The sequence below is a fragment of the Symphalangus syndactylus genome, chromosome 6, assembly GCF_028878055.3.
Source record: "Symphalangus syndactylus isolate Jambi chromosome 6, NHGRI_mSymSyn1-v2.1_pri, whole genome shotgun sequence".
In the NCBI taxonomy this organism is placed as follows: Eukaryota; Metazoa; Chordata; class Mammalia; order Primates; family Hylobatidae; genus Symphalangus; species Symphalangus syndactylus.
In genome coordinates this window covers 39,491,412-39,510,597 of record NC_072428.2, presented here as the reverse complement: position 1 = coordinate 39,510,597, position 19,186 = coordinate 39,491,412, and the positions used below count along the sequence as shown (strand labels likewise).

Below are 19,186 nucleotides of genomic sequence, written 5' to 3'. Positions count from 1 at the left end.
GCCTGTAGTCCCAGCTACTCAGGAGGCTGAGGCAGGAGAATGGTGTGAACCAAGGAGGTGGAGCTTGCAGTGAGCCGAGATCACGCCACTGCACTCCAGCCTGGGTGACAGAGTGAGACTCCATCTCAAAAAAAAAAAAAAAATCATTCATCATGGTAAAGTAGGATTTACCACAAGGATGCAAGGATCTCTCAACATACTCAAATCAATCAATGTAACACATCATATCAACAGAATAAAGGACAAAAACCATATGATTATTTCAAGTAATGCTGAAAAAGCATTGATAAGATTAATATCCCTTCAGGCTGAAACCTCTCAAAAAACTGGGTATGGTAGGAACATATCTCAACATAATAAAACTCATATTTGCAAGACCCACAGCTAATATCATACTGAATGGGGAAAAATTGAAAGCCTTTTATCTTTAATCTGAAACATGACAAGGATGCCCACTTTCACCACAGTAATTCAACATAGTACTGAAGTCCTAGCTAGAGCAATCAGACAAGAGAAAGAAATAAAGGGCAGCCAAGGCCAGGCATGGTAGCTCACACATGTAATCCCAGCACTTTGGGAAGCCGAGGCAGGCAGATCACCTGAGGTCAGGAGTTCAAGACCAGCCTGGCCAACAAAGTGAAACCCCATGTCTACTAAAAATACAAAAATTAGCCAGGCGTGGTGGTACACGCCTGTAGTCCCGGCTACTTAGGGGGCTGAGGCAGGAGAATTGCTTGAACCTGGGAGGCAGAGGAAGGTTGCAGTGAGCTGAGATCATACACCACTGCACTCCAGCCTGGCTGACAGGGTGAGACTCTGTCTAAATAAATAAATAAATAGCATCCAAATTGGAAACGACTAATTCAAATTATCCTTGTCTGCTGACATATTTAAAAAACCTGAAGTCTCCACAAAAAACTACTAGAGTTGATCAACAAATTCAATAAAGGGGCAAGATACAAAATCAACATACAAAAATCATAGCATTTCTATATGCCAACAGTGAACAATCTGAAAAAGAAACAAAAAATATAATCCCATTTACAATAACCACATATAAAGTTCAATACCTAGGAATTATTGTAGCTCTCTGCAACATTGAACTTCGTGGTTCAAATGATCCTCCTGCTTCAGCCTCCCATGTAACTGGGACTACATGCATGTGCCGCCACATCCAGCTATTTTTTTAAATTATATTTAGGGAGGGGATCTCATTATGTTGCCCAGGCTGATCTCAAACTCCTGGCCTCAAGTGATCCTCCCACCTCAGCCTCCTGAGTAGCTAAAAATACAGTCATGAGCCACCACATCCAGCCATAGATATACAATTACTAGTTTATGCTATTATCTTTTAAAACTTTAGAAAAAAAAGAGAGTTACAAACCAAAAATACGTAGTTCTTTGATGAGTGATTTTTTTATGTCTTTGTCTGGGTTCAAGTTATTGTCTAATGTCCCTTCATTTCAGCTTGAAGGAGTCCCTTTGTCATTTTTTGTAGGTAAGGTCTACTAGAGATAAACTCAGTTTTTGTCTGTCTGAGAATATCTTAAATTCTCCTTCATACTGGAAAGATAGTTTGGCCAGATACAAAATTCTTTATGGATTATTCAATTACTTTGAAGACATCATCCCATTGCTCTCTGGCTTCCATGATTTCTGATGAAAAATTAGCTGTTAACTTATTGAGGCTTTCTTGTACATAAGTCACTTCACTCTTGCTACTTTTAAGATTATTTTTGGTTTTTAAATGGTTTAATTATAACTTATCTTGGTGTGGCTCTCTGTTATCTTACATAGAGTTTGTTGAGCTTCTTTGATGTATAGCTTTATGTCTTTTGTCAAATTTCAAAAGTTTTAAACCATTATTTCCTTAAGCATTCTTTCTGTCCCTTTCTATCCTCTCTTCTGGGACTCCAACTATGCATAACAGTCCCACAGGTTTCTAAGGCTCTGCTCATTTTTATTCATTCTTTTTTTTTCCTGATCTTCAGTATAATCTCAATTTACCTATTTTCAGTTTCATGGATTCTTTCTTTTGCCTGCTCAAATCTGATTTGAACACTTCTTGTGAATTTCTCATTTCAGTTATTATGCTTTTCAACACCATAATTTCTATTTGGTTCCTTTTTATAACTTCTACATCTTTGTTGATATTCACTATTTGGTGAATAGTCTCATGGATTCCTTATTTGCAAATTGTTTCCTTTAACTATTTGAAAATATTTAAAATAATCGATATAAAATCTTTCTCTAGTGAGTCCAATGTCTGAGCTTCCTCAGGAATAGTTTCTATTAATTTCTTTTTCTCCTGTCCATGGGCCATATGTTCTCGTTTCTTTATACTTCTTCAATATCCAATACTTTGACAAGTATAATGTGAAATCTCTGGAAATCAGAATCTTCCACCTTCTCTGGGGTTTTTTGTTGCTTCTTGTTGTAGTTGTTTTGTTTAGTTAGTGAATTTTCTAAACAAATTTTGTAAAGTCTGTATTCTTTGTCACATGTAGCTACTGAATTCCGTCCCATGAATGTAGTAGTCATCTAATAGTTCAACAGAGATTTCCTTAAATGCCTAGAATCAACGCAAATCAAACAACAACAACAACAACAACAAAAACCTCCCAGTCTTTGTAAACGGGCTTTGTATATGTTGAGCATGCCTTCAACACACAGTTTACAACTTCCTGAGTCCTGAATTCCTGCTTACACAGAGCCTAAAAGTCACTCCGAGAAGAAAACTTGGGGTCTTTCTCAGGTTTTTTTTTTTTAGTATGCACTCAGTCCTGGGCATGCAGTTGGCCTTCTAGATTACCAGGAATATGTGGCTACTTTTCAAAGCATATTCCCCAAAATATCTCTTTCCCCAGCCTTTCTTCCTCAGCTTTTTGGTTACTCTATTGTTTGCCCCAACTATTATGCCTTTCCCGAGGTGACAGCAATAAAAACATTTGCTTTTAAATGTTTCCAAACTGTACCTCCAGGGTAGCCATCTCATCTGTGAGAAAGTTCTGAGTTAAACAAACTAATGGCAAGGCTTTTATTTTTTTTTATACTTTAGGTTTTAGGGTACATGTGCACAATGTGCAGGTTTGTTACATATGTATCCATGTGCCATGTTGGTTTGCTGCACTCATTAACTCGTTATTTAGCATTAGGTATATCCCCTAATGCTGTCCCTCCCCACTCCCCCCACCCCACAACAGTCCCCGGAGCGTGATGTTCCCCTTCCTGTGTCCATGAGTTCTCATTGTTCAATTCCCACCTATGAGTGAGAACATGCGGTGTTTGGTTTTTTGTCCTTGTGATAGTTTACTGAGAATGGTGTTTTCCAGTTTCATCCATGTCCCTACAAAGGACATGAACTCATCATCTTTTATGGTTGCATAGTATTCCATGGTGTATATGTGCCACATTTTCTTAATCCAGTCTATCGTTGTTGGACATTTGGGTTGGTTCCAAGTCTTTCCTATTGTGAATAGTGCCGCAATAAACATACGTGTGCATGTGTCTTTATAGCAGCATGATTTATAGTCCTTTGGGTATATACCCAGTAATGGGATGGCTGGGTCAAATGGTATTTCTAGTTCTAGATCCCTGAGGAATCGCCACACTGACTTCCACAATACTTGAACTAGTTTACAGTCCCACCAACAGTGTAAAAGTGTTCCTATTTCTCCACATCCTCTCCAGCACCTGTTGTTTCCTGACTTTTTAATGATGGCCATTCTAACTGGTGTGAGATGGTATCTCATTGTGGTTTTGATTTGCATTTCTCTGATGGCCAACGATGATGAGCATTTTTTCATGTGTCTTGGCTGCATAAATGTCTTCTTTTGAGAAGTGTCTGTTCGTATTCTTCGCCCAGTTTTTGATGGGATTTTTTTTTCTTGTAAATTTGTTTGAGTTCATTGTAGATTCTGGATATTAGCCCTTTGTCAGATGAGTAGGTTGCAAAAATTTTCTCCCATTCTGTAGGTTGCCTGTTCACTCTGATGGTAGTTTCTTTTGCTGTGCAGAAGCTCTTTAGTTTAATTAGAGCCCATTTGTCAATTTTGGCTTTTGTTGCCATTGCTTTTGGTGTTTTAGACATGAAGTCCTTGCCCATGCCTATGTCCTGAATGGCATTGCCTAGGTTTTCTTCTAGAGTTTTTATGGTTTTAGGTCTAACATGTAAGAACATTCCATGCTCATGGGTTGGAAGAATCAATATCGTGAAAATGGCCATACTGCCCAAGGTAATTTATAGATTCAATGCCATCCCCATCAAGCTACCAATGACTTTCTTCACAGAACTGGAAAAAACTACTTTAAAGTTCATATGGAACCAAAAAAGAGCCCGTATCGCCAAGTCAATCCTAAGCCAAAAGAACAAAGCTGGAGGCATCACGCTACCTGACTTCAAACTATACTACAAGGCTACGGTAACCAAAACAGCATGGTACTGGTACCACAACAGAGACATAGATCAATGGAACAGAACAGAGCCCTCAGAAATAATGCCACATATCTACAATTATCTCATCTTTGACAAACCTGACAAAAACAAGAAATGGGGAAAGGATTCCCTATTTAATAAATGGTGCTGGGAAAACTGGCTAGCCATATGTAGAAAGCTGAAACTGGATCCCTTCCTTACACCTTATACAAAAATTAATTCAAGATGGATTAAAGACTTACATGTTAGGCAAGCCTTTTATGTAATACTTCATGGAAGCACCAGACAGGTCAAATCCACAGTTCTTTGGGAATAAGGTCCATGCTGCTCCCACTTGTACTATGTACCTGTAGTTGGAATGTCAGCTGTCTTTAAAACCACCACCAAGATGGGAAATGAGGAAAACCTGAGTAAGTTAAAGTGTTACAAAGTTATTTTACAGAGATTCAAGGTTTTATTTAATTATTATTAAATATTTCCCTGGTTGCTGTAAGCTTTTGATTAGTTTCAAGTTTTAAAAAACTCGATCTTCAAATCTTTGCCAGTTTTTGTGGAGGGATGGACTTTGGGACTTCTCTACTCCACCATTTTTGTTTATGTTACTCAGCATTAACTGATTATATAAAGTTAAAACGATTTTACATTCCTCAGAGGAAAGCCCACTTGGTCATCATGAATTATCCTTTCTAGGGGGGTGGAGCCAAGATGGCCGAATAGGAACAGCTCCAGTCTGCAGCTCCCAGCCTGAGTGACACAGAAGATGGGTGATTTCTACATTTCTCATTGAGGTATCGGTTTCATCTCACTAGGGAGTGCCAAACAGTGGGTGCAGGACAGTCGGTGAAGCGCACTGTGCGCGAGCCGAAGCAGAGCAAGGCATTGCCTCACTCGGGAAGCGCAAGGGGTCAGGGAGTTCCCTTTCCTAGTCAAAGAAAGGGGTAACAGACGGCACCTGGAATATCGGGTCAGTCCCACCCTAATACTGCGCTTTTCCAATGGGCCTGGAAAACGGCACACTAGGAGATTGTGTCCCGCACCTGGCTCGGAGGGTCCCATGCCCACGGAGTCTTGCTGATTGCTAGCACGGCAGTCTGAGATCAAGCTGCAAGGTGGTAGCGAGACTGGGGGAGGGGCGCCCGCCATTGCCCAGGCTTGCTTAGGTAAACAAAGCAGCCAGGAAGCTCGAACTGGCTGGAGCCCACCACAGCTCAAGGAGGCCTGCCTGCCTCTGTAGGCTCCACCTCTGGGGGCAGGGCACAGACAAACAAAAACTCAGCAGGAACCTCCACAGACTTAAATGTCCCTGTCTGACTGACAGCTTTGAAGAGAGTAGTGGTTCTCCCAGCACGCAGCTGGAGATCTGAGGACACACAGACTGCCTCCTAAAGTGGGTCCCTCACCCCTGAGCAGCCTAACTGGGAGGCACCCCCCAGTAGGGTCAGACTGACACCTCACTCGGCCAGGTACTCCTCTGAGGCAAAACTTCCAGAGGAACTATCAGACAGCTGAATTTGTGGTCTCACGAAAATCTGCAGTTCTGCAGCCACCGCTGCTGACACCCAGCCAAACAGGGTCTGGAGTGGACCTCTAGTAAACTCCAACAGACCTGCAGCTGAGGGTCCTGTCTGGTAGAAGGAAAACTAACAAACAGAAAGGACATCAACACCAAAAACCCATCTGTACATCACCATCATCAAAGACCAAAAGTAGATAAAACCACAAAGATGGGGAAAAAAACAGAGCAGAAAAACTGGAAACTCTAAAAAGCAGAGCACCTCTCCTCCTCCAAAGGAACGCAGTTCCTCACCTGCAACGGAACAAAGCTGGAGGGAGGATGACCTTGACGAGTTGAGAGAAGAAGGCTTCAGACAATCAAACTACTTTGAGCTACGGGAGGAAATTCAAAACAATAGCAAAGAAGTTAAAAACTTTGAAAAAAAATTAGAAGAATGGATAACTAGAATAACCAATGGAGAGAAGGGCTTAAAGGAGCTGATGGAGCTGAAAGCCAAGTTTCGAGAACTACGCAAAGATTGCAGAAGCCTCACTAGCAGATGCGATCAACTGGAAGAAAGGGTATCGCTGATGGAAGATGAAATGAATGAAACAAAGCGAGAAGGGAAGTTTAGAGAAAAAAGAATAAAAAGAAATGAACAAAGCCTCCAAGAAATTTGGGACTATGTGAAAAGACCAAACCTACGTCTGATTGGTGTACCTGAAAATGACGGGGAGAATGGAACCAAGTTGGAAAACACTCTGCAAGATATTATCCAGGAGAACTTCCCCAATCTAGCAAGGCAGGCCAACATTCAGATTCGGGAAATACAGAGAACGCCATAAAGATACTCCTCAAGAAGAGCAACTCCAAGACACATAATTGGAAGATTCACCAAAGTTGAAATGAAGGAAAAAATGTTAAGGGCAGCCAGAGAGAAAGGTCAGGTTACCCACAAAGGGAAGCCCATCAGACTAACAGCTGATCTCTCGGCAGAAACTCTACAAGCCAGAAGAGAGTGGGGGCCAATATTCAACATTCTTAAAGAAAAGAATTTTCAACCCAGAATTTCATATCCAGCCAAACTAAGCTTCATAAGTGAAGGAGAAATAAAATACTCTACAGACAAGCAAATGCTGAGTGATTTTGTCACCACCAGGCCTGCCCTAAAAGAGCTCCTGAAGGAAGCACTAAACATGGAAAGGAACAACCGGTACCAGCCACTGCAAAAACATGCCAAATTGTAAAGACCATCGAGGCTAGGAAGGAACTGCATCAACTTACGAGCAAAATAACCAACTAACATCATAATGACAGGATCAGATTCACACATAACAATATTAACTTTAAATGTAAATGGGCTAAATGCTCCAATTAAAAGACACAGACTGGCAAACTGGATAAGGAGTCAGGACCCATCAGTGTGCTGTATTCAGGAAACCCATCTCACGTGCAGAGACACACATAGACTCAAAATAAAGGGATGGAGGAAGATCTATCAAGCAAATGGAAAACAAAAAAAGGCAGGGGTTGCAATCCTAGTCTCTGATAAAATAGACTTTAAACCAACAAAGATCAAAAGAGACAAAGAAGGCCATTACATAATGGTAAAGGGATCAATTCAACAAGAAGAGCTAACTATCCTAAATATATATGCACCCAACACAGGAGCACCCAGATTCATAAAGCAAGTCCTCAGTGACCTACAAAGGGACTTAAACTCCCACACAATAATAATGGGAGATTTTAACACCCCATTGTCAACATTAGACAGATCAATGAGACAGAAAGTTAAAAAGGATATCCAGGAATTGAACTCAGCTCTGCACAAAGTGGACCTAATAGACATCTACAGAACTCTCCACCCCAAATCAATAGAATATACATTTTTTTCAGCACCACACCACACTTATTCCAAAATTGACCACATAGTTGGAAGTAAAGCTCCCCTCAGCAAATGTAAAAGAACAGAAATTATAACAAACTGTCTCTCAGACCACAGTGCAATCAAACTAGAATTCAGGATTAAGAAACTCACTCAAAACCTCTCAACTACATGGAAACTGAACAACCTGCTCCTGAATGACTATTGGGTACATAATGAAATGAAGGAAGAAATAAAGATGTTCTTTGAAACCAATGAGAACAAAGACACAACATACTAGAATCTCTGGGACACGTTCAAAGCAGTGTGTAGAGGGAAATTTATAGCACTAAATGCCCACAAGAGAAAGGAGGAAAGATCCAAAATTGACACCCTAACATCACAATTAAAAGAACTAGAAAAGCAAGAGCAAACACATTCAAAAGCTAGAAGAAGGCTAGAAGTAACTAAAATCAGAGCAGAACTGAAGGAAATAGAGACACAAAAAACCCTTCAAAAAATTAATGAATCCAGGAGCCGGTTTTTTGAAAAGATCAACAAAATTGATAGACCGCTAGCAAGACTAATAAAGAAGAAAAGAGAGAAGAATCAAATAGATGCAATAAAAAACGAAAAAGGGGATATCACCACCGATCCCACAGAAATACAATCTACCATCAGAGAATACTACAAACACCTCTATGCAAATAAACTAGAAAATCTAGAAGAAATGGATAAATTCCTCGACAAATACACCCTCCCAAGACTAAACCAGGAAGAAGTTGAATCTCTGAATAGACCAATAACAGGTTCTGAAATTGTGGCAATAATCAATAGCTTACCAACCAAAAAGAGTCCAGGACCTGATGGATTCACAGCCGAATTCTACCAGAGGTACAAGGAGGAACTGGTACCATTCCTTCTGAAACTATTCCGATCGATAGAAAAAGAAGGAATCCTCCCTAACACATTTTATAAAGCCAGCATCATCCTGATACCAAAGCCTGGCAGAGACATAACCAAAAAAGAGAATTTCAGACCAATATCCTTGATGAACATTGATGCAAAAATCCTCAATAAAATACTAGCAAACCAAATCCAGCAGCACATCAAAAAGCTTATCCACCATAATCAAGTGGGCTTCATCCCTGGGATGCAAGGCTGGTTCAACATATGCAAATCAATAAATGTAATCCAGCATATAAACAGAACCAAAGACAAAAACCACATGATTATCTCAATAGATGCAGAAAAGGCCTTGACAAAATTCAACAACCCTTCATGCTAAAAACTCTCAACAAATTAGGTATTGATGGGACGTATCTCAAAATAATAAGAGCTATCTACGACAAACCCACAGCCAATATCATACTGAATGGGCAAAAACTGGAAGCATTCCCTCTGAAAACTGGCACAAGACAGGAATGCCCTCTCTCACCGCTCCTATTCAACATAGTGCTGGAAGTTCTGGCCAGAGCAATCAGGCAGGAGAAGGAAATAAAGGGTATTCAATTAGGAAAAGAGGAAGTCAAATTGTCCCTGTTTGCAGATGACATGATTGTATATCTAGAAAACCCCATTGTCTCAGCCCAAAATCTCCTTAAGCTGATTAGCAACTTCAGCAAAGTCTCAGGATACAAAATCAATGTACAAAAATCACAAGCATACTTGTACACCAATCACAGACAAACAGAGAGCCAAATCATGAGTGAACTCCCATTCACAATTGCTTCAAAGAGAATAAAATACCTAGGAATCCAACTTACAAGGGATGTGAAGGACCTCTTCAAGGAGAACTACAAACCACTGCTCAATGAAATAAAAGAGGATACAAACAAATGGAAGAACATTCCATGCTCATGGGTTGGAAGAATCAATATCATGAAAATGGCCATACTGCCCAAGGTAATTTACAGATTCAATGCCATCCCCATCAAGCTACCAATGACTTTCTTCACAGAATTGGAAAAAACTACTTTAAAGTTCATATGGAACCAAAAAAGAGCCCGCATCGCCAAGTCAATCCTAAGCCAAAAGAACAAAGCTGGAGGCATCACGCTACCTGACTTCAAACTATACTACAAGGCTACAGTAACCAAAACAGCATGGTACTGGTACCACAACAGAGATACAGATCAATGGAACAGAACAGAGCCCTCAGAAATGATGCCACATATCTACAACTATCTGATCATTGACAAACCTGACAAAAACAAGAAATGAGGAAAGGATTCCCTATTTAATAAATGGTGCTGGGAAAACTGGCTAGCCATATGCAGAAAGCTGAAACTGGATCCCTTCCTTACACCTTATACAAAAATTAATTCAAGATGGATTAAAGACTTACATGTTAGACCTAAAACCATTAAAATCCTACAAGAAAACCTAGGCAATACCATTCAGGACATAGGCGTGGGCAAGGACTTCATGTCTAAAACACCAAAAGCAATGGCAACAAAAGCCAAAATTTACAAATGGGATCTAATTAAACTAAAGAGCTTTTGCACAGCAAAAGAAACTACCATCAGAGTGAACAGGCAACCTACAGAATGGGAGAAAATTTTTGCAACCTACTCATCTGACAAGGGGCTAATATCCAGAATCTACAATGAACTCAAAAAAATTTACAAGAAAAAAACAACCCCATCAAAAAGTGGGCAAAGGACATGAACAGAAACTTCTCAAAAGAAGACATTTATGCAGCCAAAAAACACATGAAGAAATGCTCATCATCACTGGCCATCAGAGAAATGCAAATCAAAACCACAGTGAGATACCATCTCACACCAGTTAGAATGGCCATCATTAAATAATCAGGAAACAACAGGTGCTGGAGAGGATGTGGAGAAATAGGAACACTTTTACAGTGTTGGTGGGACTGTAAACTATTTCAACCATTGTGGAAGTCAGTGTGGCGATTCCTCAGAGATCTAGAACTAGAAATACCATTTGACCCAGCCATCCCATTACTGGGTATATACCCAAAGGATTATAAATCATGCTGCTATAAAGACACATGCACACGTATGTTTATTGCGGCACTATTCACAATAGCAAAGAATTGGAACCAACCCAAATGTCCAACAACGATAGACTGGATTAAGAAAATGTGGCACATATACACCATGGAATACTATGCAGCCATAAAAAATGATGAGTTCGTGTCCTTTGTAGGGACATGGATGAAACTGGAAACCATCATTCTCAGTAAACTATCGCAAGGACAAAAAACCAAACATGGCATGTTCTCACTCATAGGTGGGAATTGAACGATGAGAACTCATGGACACAGGAAGGGGAACATCACACTCCGGGGACTGTTGTGGGGTTGGGGGAGGGGGGAGGGACAGCATTAGGAGATATACCTAATGCTAAATGACGAGTTAACGGGTGCAGAAAATCAACATGGCACATGGATACATATGTAACAAACCTGCACATTGTGCACATGTACCCTAAAACCTAAAGTATAATAATAAAAATAAATAAATAATTTAAAAAAAACAAAAAACAAACAAAAAAAATTATCCTTTCTACATATTTGGATTTAATTTGTTAGACTTTTCTAAATTTTTTAATTTGTTTTTATAAGGAGTATTGATCTGTGAGTTTGAGTTTCTTCCTTATAATGTTGTTATATGGTTTTGGTGTCAGAGTAATGCTAGCCTCATCTACCCCCATCATAAATTTTCTGGAAGAGTTTCTGTCCGATTAGTATTATTTCTCCTTTAAATGTTTGGTAGAATTTGCCAGTGAAGCCATCTGGCGCTGGAATTTTCTTGAGAAGATTTTGACTTACAAAACCAATTGCTTTAACGAATATACAGATACTAAGGTTGTTCATCTTAAGTAAGCTCTGGTAGTGTGTCTTTTAAGAAATTGATTTCAATTTCATCTAAGCTATTGAATCCATAGGCATAAAGTTCTTCTATTATCCTTTTAGTAGCTGGAGAATATTCATGTGCTTCTTTTATCTTTTTTCCTTATCACTCTGACTAGATGTTTATCAACATTATCAATCTCAAAGAACCAATTTTGATTTCACTGATTTTTTCTTACTGTTTTTCTGTTCTCTATTTCATTAATTTTCATTTTGATCTTTATTGTTTCTTTCCACATGGTTAGTTTGGGTTTAGTTTGCTTGTCTTTCTCTGTTTCATAATGTGGACCTAAGATGATGGATTTGAGAGTTTTCTTGTTCTCTAATACAGGTTTTCAGTCATATAAACTTCCCTATAGGGACTAATTGAACAGCATTCCTCAAGTTTTAATATGTTATGTTTTCATTTTCTTTCCATTTAAATTGACCTTCTAATTTCTTTTTAAAATCTATTTATTTAGAAGTATGTTATTTAGCTTTCAAATTGTGTTAGGCTATTCTTGCATTGCCATAAAGAAATATCTGAAACTGGTACCACTTCAAGATAGCCAAATAGAAACAGCTCCTGTCTGCAGCTCCCAGCAAGATCAACACAGAAGACGGGTGATTTCTGCATTTCCAACTGAGGTACCTGGTTCATCTCATTGAGACTGGTTGGACAGTGGGTACAACCCAAGTATGGCAAGCTGAAACAGGGCAGGACATTGCCTCACCTAGGAAGTGCAAGGGGTCAGGGGATTTCCCTTTCCTAGCCAAGGGAAGCCGTGACAAACTGTACCTGGAGGAACAATATACTTTTGCCCAAATACTGAGCTTTTCCCATGATCTTAGCAACCAGCAAACCAGGAGATCCCCTCCCATGCCTGGCTCAGTGGGTCCCACGCCCACAGAGCCTTGCTCACAGCTGGCACAGCAGTCTGAGATTGAGCTGCAACACTGCAGATTGGTGGGGGGGAGGGGCATCCGCCTTTGCTGAGGCTTCAGTAGGCAGTTTTATGCTCACAAAGCAGCCAGGAAGCTCGAACTCGGTGGAGGCCACCAGAGCTCAGCAAGGCCTACTGCCTTTCTAGATTCCACCTCTGTGGGAAGGGCATAGCTGAACAAAAGACAGACAGCCTCTTCAGACTTAAACGTCCCTGTATGACAGCTCTGAAGAGAGCAGTGGTTCTCCCAGCATGGCGTTCGAGCTCTGAGAATGGACAGACTGCCTCCTCAAGTGGGTCCCTGACCCCTGTGTAGCCTGACTGGGAGACATCTCCCAGTAGGGGCCGACAGACACCTCATACAGGCGGGTACCCCTCTGGGACGAAGCTTCCAGAGAAAGGATCAGGCAGCAATATTTGCTGTTCCGCAGCCTCTGCTGGTGATACCCAGGCAAACAGGGTCTGTAGTGGACCTCCAGCAAACTCCAACAGACCTTCAGCTTATGGGCCTGACTGTTAGAAGGAAAACTAACAAACAGAAAGGAATAGCATCAACATCAACAAAATGACATCCACACCAAAACCCCATCTGTAGGTCACCAACATCAAAGATGAAAGGTAGATAAACCCACAAAGATGGGGAGAAACCAGAGCAGAAAAGCTGAAAATTCTAAAACCAGAGTGCCTCTTCTCCTCCAGAGGATTGCAGCTCTTCGCCAGCAAGGGAACAAAACTGGATGGAAAATGAGTTTGACAAGTTGACAGAAGTAGGCTTCAGAAGGTTGGTAATAACAAACTTCTCTGAGCTTAAGGAGCACATTCTAACCCATCACAAGGAAGCTAAAAATCTTCAAAAAGGTTACAGTAATGGCTAACTCAAACAGTGTAGAGAAGACCTTAAATGACCTGATGGAGCTGAAAACCAAAGCACAAGAACTTTGATGGAGCTGAAAACCAAAGCACAAGAACTTCGGGACACATGCACAAGCTTCGATAGCCAATTTGATCAAGTGGAAGAAAGGATATCAGTGATTGAAGATCAAATTAATGAAATAAAGCATGAAGACAAGATTAGAGAAAAAAGAATGAAAACAAATGAACAAACCTTCCAAAAAATATGGGACTATCTGAAAAGACCAAATCTATGTTTGTTTGGTGTAACTGAAAGTGATGAGGAGAATGGAACCAAGTTAGAAAACACTCTTCAGGATATTATCCAGGAGAACTTCCCCAACCTAGCAAGGCAGGCCAACATTCAAATTCAGGAAATACACAGAACACCACAAAGATACTCCTCGAGAAGAGCAACCCTAAGACACATAATTTTCAGATTCACCAAAGTTGAAATGAAGGAAAAAATGTTAAGGGCAGCCAGAGAGAAAGGTCAGGTTACCCACAAAGGGAAGCCCATCAGACTAACAGCAGTTCTCTCTGCAGAAACCCTGCAAGCCAGAAGAGAGTGGGGGCCAATATTCAACATTCTTAAAGAAAAGAATTTTCAACCCAGAATTTCATATCCAGCCAAACTAAGCTTCATAAGCAAAGGGGAAATAAAATCCTCTACAGACAAGCAAATGCTGAGAGACTCTGTAACCACCAGGACTGCCTTACAAGAGCTCCTGAAGGAAGCACTAAACATGGAAAGGAACAACCAGTACCAGCCACTACAAAAAGATGCCAAATTGTAAAGACCATAGACACTATGAAGAAACTGCATCAATTAATGGCCAAAATAACCAGCTAACATCATAATGACAGGATCAGATTCACACATAGGAATATTAACCTTAAATGTAAATGAGCTAAATGCCCCAAATAAAAGACACAGACTGGCAAATTGGATAGAGTCAAGACCCACCAGTGTGCTGTATTCAGGAGACCCATCTCACGTGCAGAGACACACATAGGATCAAAATAAAGGGATGGAAGAAGATCTACCAAGCAAATGGAAAACAAAAAAAAGCAGGGGTTGCAATCCTAGTCTCTGATAAAACAGACTTTAAAGCAACAAAGATCAAAAGACACAAAGGCCATTACATAATGGTAAAGGGATGAATTCAACAAGAAGAGCTAACTATCCTAAATATATATGCACCCAAACAGGAGCACCCAGATTCATAAAACAAGTCCATAGAGACGTACAAAGAGACTTAGACTCCCACACAATAATACTGGGAGACTTCAACACCCCACTGTCAATATTAGACAGATTAACAAGACAGAAGGAAAACAAGGATATCCAGGACTCGAACTCAGCTCTGGACCAAGCAGACCTAATAGACATCTACAGAACCCTCCACCCCAAATCAACAGAATATACATTCTTCTCAGCACCACATCACACTTATTCTAAAATTGACCACATAATTGGAAGTAAAACACTTCTCAGCAAATGTAAAAGAACAGTAATCACAACAAACTATTTCTCAGACCACAGTGCAATCCAACTAGAACTCAGGATTAAGAAACTCACTCAAAACTGCACAACTACATGGAAACTGAACAACGTGCTTCTGAATGACTACTGGGTAAATAACGAAATGAAGACAGAAGTAAAGATGTTCTTTGAAACCAGTTAGAACAAAGACACAACATACCAGAAATGTCTCAGACACATTTAAAGCAGTGTGTAGAGGGAAATTTATAGCACTAAATGCCCACAAGAGAAAGCAGGAAAGATCTAAAATTGATACCCTAACATTAAAATTAAAAGAACTAGAGAAGCAAGAGCAAACAAATTCAAAAGCTAGCAGAAGGCAAGAAATAACTAAGATCAGAGAAGAACTGAAGGAGATAGAGACACAAAAACACCCTTCAAAAAAATCAATGAATCCAGGAGCTGGTTTCTTGAAAAGATCAACAAAATAGACCACTAGCCAGACTAATAAAGAAGAAAAGAGAGAAGAATCAAATAGACACAATAAAAAATGATAAAGGGGATATTGCCACTGATCTCACAGAAATACAAACTACCATCAGAGAATGCTATAAACACCTCTATGCAAATAAACTAGAAAATCTAGAAGAAATGGATAAATTCCTGGACAGATACACCCTGCTAAGACTAAACCAGGAAGAAGTTGAATCTCTGAATAGACCAATAACAGGTTCTGAAATTGAGGCAATAATTAATAGCCTACCAACCAAAACAAGTCCAGGACCAGACGGATTCACAGCTGAATTCTACCTGAGGTACAAAGAGGAGCTGGTACCATTCCTTCTGAAACTATTCCAATCAATAGAAAAGAGGGAATGCTCCCTAACTCATTTTATGAGGCCAGCATCATGCTGATAACAAAGCCTGGCAGAGACACAACAAAAAAAGAGAATTTTAGGCCAATAAAATCCTCAATAAAATACTGGCAGGAGAATGGCATGGACCCAGGAGGTGGAGCTTGCAGTGAGCCGAGATTGCACCACTGCACTCTAGCCTGGGCGACAGAGCAAGACTCCATCTCAAAAAAAATAAAAATAAAAATAAATACAGGCAAACCAAATCCAGCAGCATATGAAAAAGCTTATCCACCATGATCAAGTCAGCTTCATCCCTGGGATGCAAGGCTGGTTCAACATACGCAAATCAATAAACATAATCCATCACATAAACAGAACCAATGACAAAAACCACATGATTATCTCAACAGATGCAGAAGAAGCCTTCAACAAAATTCAACAGCGCTTCATGCTAAAAACTCTCAATAAACTAGGTATTGATGGAACATATCTCAAAATAATAAGAGCTATTTATGACAAACCCACAGCCAACATCATACTGAATGGGCAAAAACTGGAAGCATTCCCTTTGAAAACTGGCACAAAACAAGGATGCCCTCTCCCACCACTCCTATTCAGCACAGTGTTGGAAGTTCTGGCCAGGGCATTCAGACAAGAGAAAGAAATAAAGGGTATTCAAATAGGAAAAGAGGAAGTCAAATTGTCTCTGTTTGCAGATGACATGATTGTATATTTAGAAAACCCCATCATCTCAGCCCCAAATCTCCTTAAGCTGATAAGCAAATTCAGCAAAGTCTCAGGATACAAAATCAATGTACAAAAATCACAAGCATTCCTATACACCAATAACAGACAAACAGAGAGCCAAACCATGAGTGAACTCCCATTCACAATTATTACAAAGAGAATAAAATAACTAGGAATCCAACTTACAAGGGATGTGAAGGACCTCTTCAAGGAGAACTACAAACCACTGCTCAACGAAATCAAAGAGGACACAAACAAATGGAAGAACATTCCATGCTCATGGATAGGAAGAATCAATATCGTGAAAATGGTCACACTGCCCAAGTTAATTTATAGATTCAATGCTATCCCCGTCAAGCTACCAATGACTTTCTTCACAGAATTGGAAAAAACTATTTTAACATTCCCATGGAACCATAAAAGAGCCCACATAGCCAAGACAATCCTAAGCAAAAAGAACAATGCTGGAGGCATCATGCTACCTGACTTCAAACTATACTACAAGGCTATACTAACCAAAACAGCATGGTACTGGTACCAAAACAGATATATAGACCAATAGAACAGAACAGAGGCCTCAGAAATAACACCACACATCTACAACCATCTGATCTTTGACAAACCTAACAAAAACAAGCAATGGGGAAAGGATGCCCTATTTAATAAATGGTGCTGGGAAAACTGACTAACCATATGTAGAAGGCTGAAACTGGATCCCTTCCTTACAGCTTATACAAAAATTAATTCAAGATGGATTAAAGACTTAAATGTAAGACCTAAAACCATAAAAACTCTAGAAGAAAACCTAGATAATACCATTCAGGACATAGGCATGGGCAAAGACTTCATGACTAAAACACCAAAAGCAATGACAACAAAAGCCAAAATTGACAAATGGGATCTAATTAAACTAAAGAGCTTCTGCACAGCAAAAGAAACTATCATCGGAGTGAACAGGCAACCTATAGAATGGGAGAAAATTTTTGCAATCTACCCATCTGACAAAAGGCTAATATCCAGAATCTACAAAGAACTTAAACAAATTTACAAGAAAAAAACAAACAACTCCATCAAAAAATGGGCAAAGGATATGAACAGACACTTCTCAAAAGAAGACATTTATGCAGCCAACAGACATGAAAAAAATGCTCATCATCACTGGTCATCAGAGAAATGCAAATCAAAACCACAATGAGATACCATCTCACACCAGTTAGAATGGTGATCATTAAAAAGTCAGGAAACCACAAATGCTGGAGAGGATGTGGAGAAATAGGAAAGCTTTTACACTGTTGGTGGGAGTGTAAATTAGTTCAACCATTGTGGAAGACAGTGTAGCGATTCCTCAAGGATCTAGAACTAGAAATACCATTTGACCCAGTGATCCCATTACTGGGTATATACCCAAAGGATTATAAATCATGCTACTATAAAGACACATGCACACGTATGTTTATTATGGCACTATTCACAATAGCAAAGTATTGGAACCAGCCCAAATGTCCATCAATGATAGATGGATTAAGAAATTGTGGCACATATACACCATGGAATACTATGCAGCCATAAAAAGGATGAGTTCATGTCCTTTGTAGGGACATGGATGAAGCTGGAAACCATCATTCTCAGCAAACTATCACAAGGACAGAAAACCAAACACTGCATGTTCTCACTCATAGGTGGGAGTTGAACAATAAGAACACAGGGACACAGGGCAAAGAACATCACATACCAGGGCCTTTCGGGGAGGGGGGGGGCTGGGGGAGGGATAGCATTAGGAGAAATACCTAACGTAAATGACGAGTTGATGGGCGCAGCAAACCAACATGGCACATGTATACCTATGTAGCAAACCCGCACATTCTGCACATGTACCCTAGAACTTAAAGTATAACTTAAAAATAAATAAAAGTAAAGGCCTTTCTCTTTGGAAAAGAAAAGAAAAGAAATATCTGCAACTGTGTAATTTATAATGAAAAGAGGTTTACTCGTCTCATAGTTCTGCACGCTGCACAGAAATCATGGTGCCAGCATCTGCTCATCTTCTGGGGAGGCCCCAAGAGCTTTTACTTATGGCAGGTGAAGCGGTACCAGACATGGTACCACATGGTGAGAATGGGAGCAAGAGGTGGGTAAGGTGCCACACACTTTTAAACAACCAGATCTAATGAGTACTCACTCACTACCATGAGGAGAGCAGCAAGTCATGAGGGATCTGCCCCCATGACCCAAACACATCCCACCAGGCCCCACCTTCAACTTTGGGGAATACAATTCAACATGGGATTTGGTGGTGACATATATTCAAACTATACCATTCCATTCCTGGCCCCTCAGAGCTCATGTTCTTCTCATACTGCAAAAAATAAAAATAAATTTAAAAAAAATACAATCATGCCTTCCCATTAGTCCCCCAAAGTCTTAACTCTCCAGCATTAATTCAAAAGTTCCCAGTCCCAAATCCAATCGAAAGTCTCATCTAAGACAAAGCAAGTTCTTTCTAACCATGAGCCTGTAAACTAAAATACAAGTTATTTACTCCTAAGATACAATGGGAGTATTGGCATAGAGTAAACATTTCTGTTCCAAAAGGGAGAAACTGGCCAAA

At 40.0% G+C, this 19,186-nt stretch overlaps 1 protein-coding gene across 21 annotated transcripts in view; it reads right to left on the bottom strand.

The window, feature by feature from the left end:
- The window catches only part of SOX6 (SRY-box transcription factor 6), a 792,566-nt gene that overhangs the window by 720,849 nt on the left and 52,531 nt on the right, over window positions 1–19,186 (bottom strand). Inside the window, exon 1 of one of the 21 annotated variants that reach the window (XM_055282281.2) lies at window positions 4,678–4,693. The exons of the other annotated variants lie outside the window; for them this stretch is intronic. Coding sequence (XP_055138256.2) covers window positions 4,678–4,679 — 2 coding nt within the window. The 5' untranslated portion in view covers window positions 4,680–4,693. Of the gene's footprint in view, window positions 1–4,677; window positions 4,694–19,186 lie in introns of those variants that run through there. 21 annotated transcript variants of the gene reach the window in all.